This window comes from Platichthys flesus, chromosome 12, assembly GCF_949316205.1.
Source record: "Platichthys flesus chromosome 12, fPlaFle2.1, whole genome shotgun sequence".
Classification (NCBI taxonomy): Eukaryota; Metazoa; Chordata; class Actinopteri; order Pleuronectiformes; family Pleuronectidae; genus Platichthys; species Platichthys flesus.
Window position 1 is genome coordinate 16,168,594 of NC_084956.1, and position 12,194 is coordinate 16,180,787.

Consider the following 12,194-nt stretch of genomic DNA (forward strand, 5'->3'; position numbering starts at 1 on the left):
TTTCATTTATAAGCCATGCAGCTAATGAGTTTTAGACTTAGAGGGATATTGTGATGACAGACTACTGTTCCCCGTCTCATGAAATCACTTTTTGGGTAAAATACACTGGGGAACTCCTTTTTAAAACAAAGCAAGGGTGTATCTTTCTCATTCTTAGATATTAGTACTGAAACTACTACCAAGAGGTTCTTATATATTAAAAAAAGTTATAATCAATGTTCAACAAAGCTGCACCAGCAAAACTAGAGCACTTAAATTGTGCATCTGCCAAGGGGCCGATATATCCTAATGTAAAGAAAGTGATATAAAAAATTCTTGAATCAGCCCTTTTTGCTGGGATCATGCCAAAAGTTAATAAGTTATTTTCTGGTCCATGTCCCATCCTTCCACCAAGTTTTGTGGAAATCATTTTAGCAGTTTTTGCATAATCCTGCAACCAACCAACCAACCAACCAACCAACAGACAGGGGGGGGAAACATAACCTCCTTGGCGGAGAACAATTGTGTTGTCTTGTCATTTACAAAACCGGTGACCAGACTGAGAAACAGGAGACACAAACAAACAAACTTAACAGCATTTAAATAAACTGGATATCAAACTAAGAAGCAACCCTCAATTAACCAAACACAGTGCAAACAGAGAGAACAGAGGGGGGCGATGTTTGAAAACTGATTATCAGTCTTTTGTTCTGTGAAATCTCTTTGTGTGGTATTATTTGATACAAGCGCTGAAGACACTGTGCTACAAAAGCCCCTGCTAGTCTTTAATCCAGCAGACATTAAGACTTAAAGATGAGAGAGATTATAATAATTGAGCCTTCAAGGGTCTTACCTCTAGTCTTTGCACCATTTCCCTGATGTCTTCTCCACAGTTGTCGTGTGCAGACAGCATGACACACTCCCCGCGCTCATAGAAGATCTTAATGCTCATAATCCCTGAGGTCCATCCGATGACGTCGCGACAGGAGCAGTTGAAAACCACGTTTCTCGACTCCTCCTCAATGAGGACGATGAACTCGTTGGATATGCCGAGCAAGCAGTCCACATCCATCAATTGGCCGAAGTCCCGGGTGCGGACACTCCAGGTGATGGCCCCCACGCTGAACAGGTGTGCGTCCTTCCTTGGTTTCACCTTCTCCTTCTTCTTAGCTCCGAGGGTGATGAAGCTGAATTTGACAGCAGAGTCAATAGTGGCAGTGCTAACGAAGTTCTCCGCCAGGTCCTTCAGGTACTCCTGCCTTGTACGAGTCGCCATGGCTCGGAACTTCTCCGACTTGTGTGCGGCATTTTCTCCATTGATGACCTTGGCGAGCAGGAAGTCCCTGAAAACTGCTGACTTTGGGAACGTTACAGACTTGGGAATAGGGGGGCCGAAAGGAGGCACGTCTTTTGACCTGGAGACAGAGACACTGGAAACAGGGCAGAACCAATAAATCAAAATGAATTGGTAACATTAAAGAGAAACTGTAAAGAAGTGAGAGCGTATTGAGTTATGTGTATAATGAGCAGCCATTTGATGTGTTGAAATTACAGTATATGGCTTGAGAGAAATTATTTCTAGTGGAAAGAGCCAGAGCAGCACAGACTAATCTCGCTCTGTTCAGCGAATGCTATGTTATTAAGAAGCGTCGTCATGACTTCAGAAACACTCGAGTTGAGTCGTAAGTCATCATTTCAAGGTGTCTCTGAAGATAATAACTGTATCATCACTGAACAGATCAAACAGCACTCCAGACTCCTGCTTATTACTATAAAGTCCTGACAGAAACCACAGAAAGCACTGAGCAGGCTATTATTATTATAACTCTTTCAAATTAAGTGCTGCTAAAAGTTCATGAAGAGCCATTTGGCATGAAGACACTTATGCAAAACTCATCAAAAGATAAACACATTTCCCTAAATTGTCTTAAGGATATTAGTGCGACTCTTATGCTGTGGTGAGGTTCACTTCTACTTTGCGGTTTTGACTCGATGACACCAAATTCAAATATTGCATTTCGACCCTATTCTTCCTCTCCTGGATCTTTGTCAGCTTACATAGCAGAAATAGCTTAGAGAGAGTCTTGCAGGCGTGTGGTGAATGCTTGTCCTATTTACCTGTAGCAGACGTTTTCAGTGCAGGGGTTGTGGACTTTGACGATGACAAACACATGTTGGAAATGAGAGCGGATGCTTTTTGGAGTGAAAGGAAGGGCCCCGGGCTCCTGGAACACTATGGTGACGATATCATTGCCAATGTGCCTCTTCCTTAATAACTGTAAAAAAAAAAAAAAGGAAGAAAAGGAGTCAAATAAAGGATGTCAGAAAAATCATAAAGGGTGGATACTGTTGTATAGATCAAGAGTGGAAGGTTGTAAGATCAAATTTATTGAAATGAGAATAAAAAAAACATATTGTAGGCCGTGATCACACCTGGCATTAAGATCTGACCTGAGAGAACTTACGACTTAGTTGTGTCTAATGACAATGTTTTTGTGTGTCAGCGTGAGAGAGCTCTACTTAGCACTGACCACATCTGAATGGAGTCATACAAGCAAAAGGGGGAACAAACACAAGCTCAGGTGAAGTCAGTTGTCTCTGAGACTGATCTGTGTGTTAATGTATAGTCTGTGTCATCTGTAGAAGCATCACAAGCAGCAAAACAATTCTCTACAAAGCTTTCGTGCAGGTTTTTTTTTCATTGACCACAACATCAGTTTTTTACCTGAAATGTTCCATCCAAAATCAGGATAAAAGGCTTTTGGGGCAGAGGAGATTTTAGGCCTTTTGGATGAAGGAGACATATTCTCCCAAACTCAATTTAGCCTGCTTGTATTGTGCAGATAGTTAACCTCATTCTCTGGCTGGAATAAAGTTGTCAATGAGGGTCAGCGAGAGCCAAAAACGGGCAGGATTAGAGGGTATAGAGGTGAATTGGGAAGGATGAAGAGATGAGTGGGGCTGGCTCTGCTTAGGTCTAGTGGAAGATTACCCCTGTGGATTAAATTAAACTATCCCACTTCATGGAACAGTATTGAAGTAGAAAAGAAAGGAGAAAGAACCCCCCCCCGCCCCCAAATCCTGCAAACCATACGCAGAGGGCAGATTAGGTCTTTTGAGAGGTTCAATGAGGATACCGCCTGATTCCACATGGTCACTTCCCCATTCTTCTGTATATACGTCTGAAGGGTTGTGCCCAAACTTCTCATTATGGGGTCAAAAAGTACTTCAATACAAGCGGAGCAGAGACTGAGATAAACCTCAGTATTCGCAACTTTATCAGGCCATCGCTCGCCAGTCCACCGCACATCCACTTAATTCTACTTGTTAGTGCAGACAGAAACAGTGCCCCATCTAATACCTCATCGGATCCAGCCCCTTGGGATGCATTGATTAAAATCCTACTATTGGGTACCGTTACCATAGCAATTCTCGTGCTGTCTACTGATAGGTCGTTACCGTGGCAAAATGAGCCGCTGGGGAAGATTGGCAGGAGACGGGGTAGAAGATATCCTAAAAGGAAGCTGCTCAGGGACTTATTAACTCCATTAGTGACCGGCTCACTAATCAGAAAAGCAAACATAGCGGCCTGTTGGAGAGGATGTGGAGCCAAGTGTAGAGTTTACTGACCTGCTGTCTGTTGTTGGGCGTGTAGGGGAGCATGGTGGACACGTGAAACATCAGCTCGTAGTCCTTATAGGTGGTGTACAGAGAGTGAATGCCTGTGGAGTCGGCTGCAACACAGGAAAGAGGGTAGTTATGGTCTCAGGCCTACTACAAAAGGCTGTTGTTTTACACGTGCAGATGATGCAATCAAATAGAAATGATTCAGATATATAGGCTTTAAAGAAATATTACAGCTGCCAAAAAGCGAGCAAAGCAGAGCATCTGCACACAGCAGGATTAAAAGTGCGTGGGCTTGCTATTTTTGAATGTTTAGTTTGGTGTCTGTGTGATGTATGCTTTATCTTACTCTTGTTATCCAGCTGGGCCCTGTACTTGGTGAAGCCCTTCAGCCGCACCCTCTGGCCGAGCAGATCCAAGAACTCCTCGAGCGCCGGGCCCGCACTCTCGTTGTTGTACATCTCCTCCTCTGTGCTCTGGCCCGCCTTGCAGTAGAGCACCCCCACCTTGTGCTGGAAGCTTAGCTGGAACGAGAAGCACACGCAGACACTCGGCGAGTAAGTATCATTTTCTGTTGCCTGAGATATATTACGTGCCACACTCATAGATACTGTACATTATGCACTCAGAGCATGCGAGGGCCCACTTTCCATCAAGTCACAGCTAATGTGAAGGCATTCATAAGCCTTCTAGGAGAGAGAGAGGTGAAATTCGCCTTTATGCAACCAGGCTGTGAACTCTAAGGAGCTTGAAGCAGGGCATAAATCAGGCCAAGCTAATAGCAGCTACTTAAGAGCAGCTGTAGAGAAATGAGGGAGTGAATTACAGAGATATAACAGGATTCCTTTGGTTTATGGTAGAAAACTCATAAACTGCAGGCAACAAAACTTTAATCCTTGCAAAAAAAAGACATCCTCGAGCAATGCCTTTGTTTGGCTAAGTCCTCACAGAATGGCAATAACGCTGCTCTCACAACTACCCCACTAATACAAGTAATTCTCAATAAAAACTCAGAGAATTCATATTACTCTAGTATTCATAGACAAATATCAGAAAACCAAATATCACGGCTTTCCACATCAAGAATTAATATTATGCAGCACAGACAGGTCTGATGTGAACTCTACTCGTTAAGAACAGGAAGAAATAAAACATCCCAAGTGATTCTTCTTGCACGGTGAAAGCAGAATCCCTCTCCACCGGCATCAATCTTTTATTTATGGCATTTATGGCTTATAGCTCACTGATGCTGGCCAGGAAAGAAAAAAGAGTCAAAGGAGAAAAAACAGATGAAAAAATAGCCCCCTGCGTTTAGCACCTGTTACCCAATATTCACAGCTGAGGACAGCACCTTGATCTTGACCCAGGGTCAACGTGTCAAAGCGGCAAGATGAAACGGGTCCCTCTCCATGTGAAAGTCAATGAATGGCCTGTATACTGAAACAAATGAATTGGCTTTTACCTCCGTTACAGGTTATCAGTTCCCGGTGCGCTCCTGACACTGTTGTCATGGTGACTTCCCCCTCTCAGGCAATGTGCACGGCACTAAAGCTCCCACGGTGCAGCAAAGCTATTATACCATCAAGCCAGGTGGAAATGGCATGATGTGCAATGATGTGGTCTTCCATTTTTTATCCCGCATTATAGGGGCTCACTTAACCTGCTGCACCTCTTAACAGACTGGCCGACGGCAAGGACAATCGCATTGCCCTTTGGTTGGGAATTTGTCGCTGCCTCAGAAAAGTGCAAGCACACCAGGGCACACAACACATATACCGATGAGTAATGCTCCTGAGGTGAGGCTGAGTCTGGAACCGGCTTTGATGTCTTTTCAGGTGGCATCAGCTTCTAAAAAAGGTAGAGCAGCCATAAAAAAAGCCCTTTTAACAGATGTGCCATTAACTAAATTTTCTGCTTGGAACAAAACTGAGCAGAATTTGCTAGAAAGCAGTATTTTCTTTCTGTTAATATATTTTCCTCCCATTTGACCTCTCTCTTTATCCATTGATGCACTGCTGCAGGGTGTTGGAAAACTATTTGCATCTTCCCTCTTTAAAAAACATTAAAAAAATAAATTCAAAGATGGAAAAACACTAAATTGGTTGGGAGAGAGAAATGAGGACAGTGTTCCCCCAGGAGAAAGCTGGGACGCACCTGAGGGATACAGCAGTGTCCTGGCATAGCACACAACATCACAATGACATCTGTCCGCACTGCAGTGTCCCAATGCAGCAAAAAATTCAAACGTGGCTCCCAAATCCTCCTGGCTACAATCACACCGCACGACCACACACAAAGAGTCTATCCCTGCTTTCGGGTCAGGAACGAAAACAATGGACACAACACATAAAGAAGGAAAAGGTCACCACATAATTTCACTGAGGTAATCCTCAAGTTTAAGTATGACAGGGGACTGATTTCCTGAAGGAATTGATTTCTGCTCTCTGCAATAACAGCCTTGTTGGATTGTAGATTACTCTCTTCAACATGAGGATCAAATCTCACTTTAAGGTCAGAGGTCCCAGGGAGGATTCAGTGTGAGCGAGAGAGCTAGTTGCTGACGTTTATAATACAGAAGTAAATCTGTGTGTGTGTGTGTGTGTGTGTGTGAGGTGGTTAGGCTAGAAGACACAGATGAAGATGTCAACTTGGAAAGACAACTACATTTGAGGGCTTGTGGTGATACGGGCTGATGCAAGTGTTGAGGTGCTATAAACAAAAACACATGATCTCCCCAGCAGACTTTAAGGTCCAGACCCCATTATCCAGGACATTTTCCAGAGTTCATGTCTGAAAACAGCTTAATAAAGGAATGAGCTGTTGCTATGGGAATCAGGACGGATAAAGGTTTTACCTGTTGACCATTGTAAGACCACAGCAAAACATGAAAAGCAGTGCTGGTAATGGAAAATGTTCTTTGTTTGTGTTATTACACAAAGCGCTGCAGTGAAAACAGCTTTTCTGGGTTAGAAATGTCAGTAGTTTAGCCTTTTCGAGAAGTAAAGATCAGCAGCCTTTGTCTGCCCTGCTTTCATTGCAAATTATTACTTGTGTTAGATTTTCTAGCGGCCATGGGGACGTCATCAGGCTCAACTTTGTCTTGTTCACATCAACCTGCTATTAGCAATAATTCTTTAAAGCTGAAACAACATTTTTAATTTTGAAACGGATGCAGCTGATGAACTAATGTTTATATTAATCACAAATTCTGTTATTTTACTTTAAATGGAAACAACAGTTACACTTTTTTTATTAGCAATGGCTTCCTTATAAAAATGTACAGTGTGTGATTTTTATCACCTTGCATTGTATCTCAGAATCAAATTAACTACCTAATGCTTTTTCCAGTCTGTGTGCACACAGTCAGTTCACTGTGATCTACAATGTGATCTAAAATACATTCACATATGCTCCGTTCTCCACTTACGTCCCGGGGTCATTACAGCAGAGTAGACTACACTGCTCTCAGGGATATTTCGTTCTGCAGAACTGATCATGAGGATATTGTGAAGGCTGTCTTGCTCCAGGATACCTTCTCTCACCAGACCTGGTTCCTGTTCTCAAAAAGATGCCTTTGCACACGCACACTGAAATACGATGATGGAGAACAGATGACGCTTTTCCGATGTGATAGAAGAACATAATGAACTCAAACAAAACAGTTCTGGCACACGACTCAGCTCTAGTTCTTTCCCGACAACATTGGCTTCCTCACACAAACACATTACGGCTGCAGAAGTCCAGCTTGGTTAAAAAAGTAGATTAGTGGGTGGGTTTGACTTATCAAACATTTGCATGGGTAGCATAAAATTAATGATTAAAACAGGGGTGTTTAAAAATACTGATGTCCAAATATAAAACCGGCCTCCACTGGGCGTTTGGTTTGAGGTCTGCGAGGGGGAGTGCCAGTTGGAGGAACTTTAAGTCCCACTTAGCCTGAGCTCTCTACCTTTGAAAGTAGCTACTTACGTGACTTTATCGCCTTTTTTCCACTCTGTGCGTCAGTTTCTATCTGCAGACAGTCTCTCATAGCAAAGGCATATGGAGTTGTAATGCAGGTGAACAAACTCCTGCACAGGCTCCTTGAGATCTGCCAGCAAGAAGAGTCCGAGAGCACTGGATCCACAATGCTTGTCGTCGTCTTGGGAGCTTCTAACTTGCTTTAGAGTGGACACTTCACTGCTCTTGTTTATATGTGTTAAAAAATCTAATATACAAGAGAGACATGGCTCACACTTTCTATTATAAGAGCCTTTTCCCCTGTCAGTTGGAATGATGGGCTCGTGCAATCAGAAGAAAGTACACTAATAGGCAACCAATGCTTTGATTGTAAGACATGCAATGCAGCACAAGCTAATCCACCCCCCCCACACACACACACACATTTCCATCATGCAGTTTCATTGGAAGAGAAAATAAGGGCCTTATGATCACACAGTGAATCCATCTCTGACACCTGTGAATATAGACAGCCCACATCACTAATGGCCACTTTCTTCAAACAAAGATAATGCAAGGTGACATCCTCGCCATCCAGGCAGAATACCAAATCACTGTTTCTCAGAGGAAGTAAGTTGTCAAAAGTGAGTTTGCTTGCGCCTGCGTGTCCTTTTACTACTCAAAGTAGTCAATGCTGGCCACAGATAGTGGGTTATTGATTCTATGCAAGTGTGATATTGGCTGTTCTAATGCCACCACCTAGGAGCCTGTCTTCATCTATAATAAGTAGCCCACATATGGAACAAAGGTTCCCACAATCTGAAGTGAATCTCTACTCCTTCTTTAGCTGTCAAAACGTCAGAAACAGACAGATAAGCTTTAAATGCTAAATCTCTTCTGTAGTATAAGTACAGTCAGTCATCCTATCACCCAAAACATTATTCATAATGCTGATCTGGAGCAGAGGATCTTTACAAGAAAGATGACGAATGATGTCTAGGGAAAGGAGGGATAGGTAACACTTTTCCCTTACTTGGAGGAATTAACTCTTGGCTTATTTGGAGCCACCAGCAGGGTGCTTGGCAAAAATAAAATTCTAAACAGAGACCGCTAGAGGACATACTGCGGTCAGACATGTGACGATTTTCCGCAGCAACTGACTCAGACATTTGTGTGCTCACGTACATCCCCTCTGGATATTTCCAGATTCTCAAGACTTCCTTGCAGGGCAGAAAGCAGTTTTTGAGTGTCACAAAAGGTGCTGGACATGAGGGAGATCTAGAGGAACTCACCCCCTGTTCGTCCAGCTTCAGGAGCTGCTCCGGGACCTTCGGGGAGTTGAGGGCCAGCCTCAGACACTGGATGTTGAGTTCGGGAATTACGTACTCGAGCACCTCTTTCAGCGGCAGGCCTCGGGCAGTCCCGTGTTTCGCTGTGGATGGAATGGCATCCTCCAAGATGGCTCCACGAAGTGTGGTCAGCTGTCAGGAAAGAAGACGATCCTCCAGTTAATTAGGTCAAAGGTCTATTGGGTGTCTTATAAGTCTCAGGTCTGCTCTTTTATACTGTATAACTTTAAGTTGAAGTGGAGCAGATAGAATACATTTAATTAACCAAAATATTGGAAATGGGAAACTGTGCAGAGTCGGACCTAATATCCTCTAATGTTGTGGCTTATTATTTGGAGCAATGGCTCCATTACAGCTCCATTGGAAAGCATTACGATCTCACAGTCTAAATAATTAAGACAGGCTAACTGAACAGAAGATGTTAAGTGGTATTTTGCTGTTAGGACCATTAACGTTCCTGTAAACGTTGACCCAAACAGCTTCCAAACACCCTCTCTGAAACCCTGTGTTGTTGTTTGCAGCATCACTGACAGATTTAGGCCCATAAATCCCATTTCCATCTGCACAGCCTGTGGACATGAACGTCAGCAGTCAATGGTGGTCCGACAGAGGCTTTCTGAAAAGCATATTACTTAATAGACTCGGAGAGGGAGGTAAAGTGAGAGTAGGGCAGAGAGGCTGAGAGCTTGGAGGCTAAATGATGGGAGCACATGCAAATAGATGCTCCAGTGGTTGGGGAGTTAAAACATTGTCTGCGTGCTAGTTGCAGGGCTACCATGACCCAGATACATTGTTTTATCATGGGAGTGGTGCTTTAGACCAAGAATGGCACTAGATATCAGTGACATTTCCCTGCCTGACACATCTGTTGCACCTGAATTATTTAGTAGATGAGACCACCCAGCATCAATCAAGGGGAGAATTTTCTGTAGCCACCAGGGACTGTGAGACTGTGCATCTCAGTTTGTGGATTAATCATGTTGTGTGTGTGTGTGTGTGTGTGTGCAGGCGCGTACATTTGTGCATGTACTGTATGTGGATGTGAGCATGACAGAGGCGATCACGCTGCCGCTGATAGAATTACAACTGGCACAGAATCCCTGGACACATTAGGGAGCAGATTTGGGAAAGAGGAAGCTGCAAGAAGTCTCCTCTTGTTTTCAGGAGTACCGAAGCATTCTTGTATTAGTATGCTGCTTGACTAAGCCCTGAGTTCAGTGACCTTAACATGTCTCACTGAATACAGTATATGAGAAGGATGACAAATATCCTTTAAAAGCATGCTCTGGCAAGAAAACACTTCTATGATAGAGGGATAGAACTCACGCAGGTTTCTCTCGCCAAGCATCCATAATAGCTCTACACTGATTTAAGACATTAGGCAGCAGACAAAGTACTCGTCCTTGTGTTAGAGCTACCTGGCTGGTTCTGAAGGTGACCCGATGGTTAAACTGCATTCCCTCTTTCTCCCTTCCATCATCCAACCTCTCGCGGCGGATGCTGACTGCCACAGGTCCCAGATTGTCGTCTACACCGAAATAGTTTTGATGCTCTGGGAATGGAACAAGAAAAAAATCCAAATTAAACACACATTTGGCATCACATTATATTTCCACAAAACACTCTCAAAATTGAAAACTCTTAATTCATAGAAATATTTCACATCACTTCTATATCAATTCATATTATTAAGTCCATTTGTCTAAAAAATGCTTTGTGGAGTGGCCGCGAGCAAGCTGCGCAACTGATTACAGAGAGCAGCAGGGGTCCAGTGGAGATTTGAAATTGATTCACATTGGATTATAAACTGGCATGTAGTGGTGGCACTGGGTTTAGAAAGTAAATAAATGAATCAAAATACAGCAATGGAAAGTTTGGTCCACTCTGACCCATCACTGCCCCAGATACTTCTCACGATACAATCAAATGTTGAAAACAAAGGACTTTTGAGCACATGGATATGTATTTGATCAGCTTTACTTAGTGTTAAAGGAAAAAAAACAGATCTTTCATATTATTTTTTCCAAAGAGATTAATCTAAAATCAGACAAAATGCACGCTTCAGAAATGCAGGCAAACTTATACCTTTTGGGGCTTTTTGTATCTGTATTCCTGGAACGCCTGACTCACACCAGTACAAACAGACAGCTGGTGAAAACCCAGGCTTTACAGGCCATGCTAAAAGTAAATGGTACAGGAATAAAGCTTTTGCTTTAATGGCAGATTGTTTTTATTGGATAATTGACTGTGGTGGGTGGATTGAAATATGTGCGAGACAGACAAGACAAAGTTTCCTGGCTAGATATAAACGAGCAATGATGTTACATGATACATGCCTCAGACCACAAGGCCACCAGGATGTTCAAGTATATTCAGCAAAGAATAAGTGATGTCAGTGTTTACAAGCAGGATTGTTGAAGGCTAGCTGGTTCAATGATATAATGATGATAATGATGTTTGTAATATTCCCTTGCCCTACACTTTGATCTATGACATCTTTATCTCACATGCTGATTGGCAAGTCTTCAAGAAATGTCCTGGTCATCTTCATGATGCTCAGAGAGAATCATCTAATGTTTTGGTAACCTCTTCACCTGTTCTACACAAAACAATGAAAAGCTGTAATAGGCAGATTTTCATCAAATTTCCTGGCGATCTTTATGCCCTTGGGAGGATGAGCAATTTTTAATATGTAAAAACTCAATGGCATTTTCTCTTTTCGTCAACCTCAAGTCAGGATGTTAATTTGTGCCGAAAATGAATCACAACCTCACGGGCAGATTTTCATGAAACATACTGATCCTGATAATGCTCCTGAGAGGTTGAATATTTTAGACTGAATTCTAAAGAGACGTTATGAATGGGGGGATGTCACTTGCGTACCTTTTACTTTTTATAATATTTTTTTTTATTAGAAATGCATTCAGTAATGCATAAATCAATGTAAATGCTGGTCTCCGATGATTCTCTTGAGTTTTGATAAAGACAATGATGATTAAATAGGACACTTCTTCAGAGTATCTCAAAATGCGTAGTATCATTGTACAAAATATAATTTATTAGTCAAACAAGGCAAGTGTGTGTGTGTTTGTGTGTGTATATGTGTGTGAGTGTGTGTGTGTGTGGTTGGTTAGGACACGGACAGAAGCAGAGCTTTGCGCACGCATAGCAGTGCCTTGAGCAAACACTCCCTAATCCAGGCTAAAGCCAGGGAGAAAGACCTGGATTCAACAGACAACAAAAGAAAAACCTCTATTGGGACACAGCAATGACATTTGCCAAGACATTTCTGCACAGGTTGCA

General features: G+C 42.7%; 1 protein-coding gene across 5 annotated transcripts in view; it reads right to left on the reverse strand.

The window, feature by feature from the left end:
* LOC133966245 (signal-induced proliferation-associated 1-like protein 2) overlaps window positions 1-12,194 on the reverse strand; it is a 78,512-nt gene that overhangs the window by 34,068 nt on the left and 32,250 nt on the right. For all 5 annotated transcript variants that reach the window (XM_062401078.1, XM_062401076.1, XM_062401077.1 and 2 more), the window contains exons 3-8: window positions 10,310-10,443; window positions 8,835-9,023; window positions 3,953-4,127; window positions 3,610-3,713; window positions 2,098-2,255; window positions 833-1,409 (exon numbers count right to left, since the gene is read on the reverse strand). In XM_062401078.1, the coding sequence (XP_062257062.1) occupies window positions 833-1,409; window positions 2,098-2,255; window positions 3,610-3,713; window positions 3,953-4,127; window positions 8,835-9,023; window positions 10,310-10,443 (1,337 nt within the window). The remainder of the gene's footprint in view (window positions 1-832; window positions 1,410-2,097; window positions 2,256-3,609; window positions 3,714-3,952; window positions 4,128-8,834; window positions 9,024-10,309; window positions 10,444-12,194) is intronic.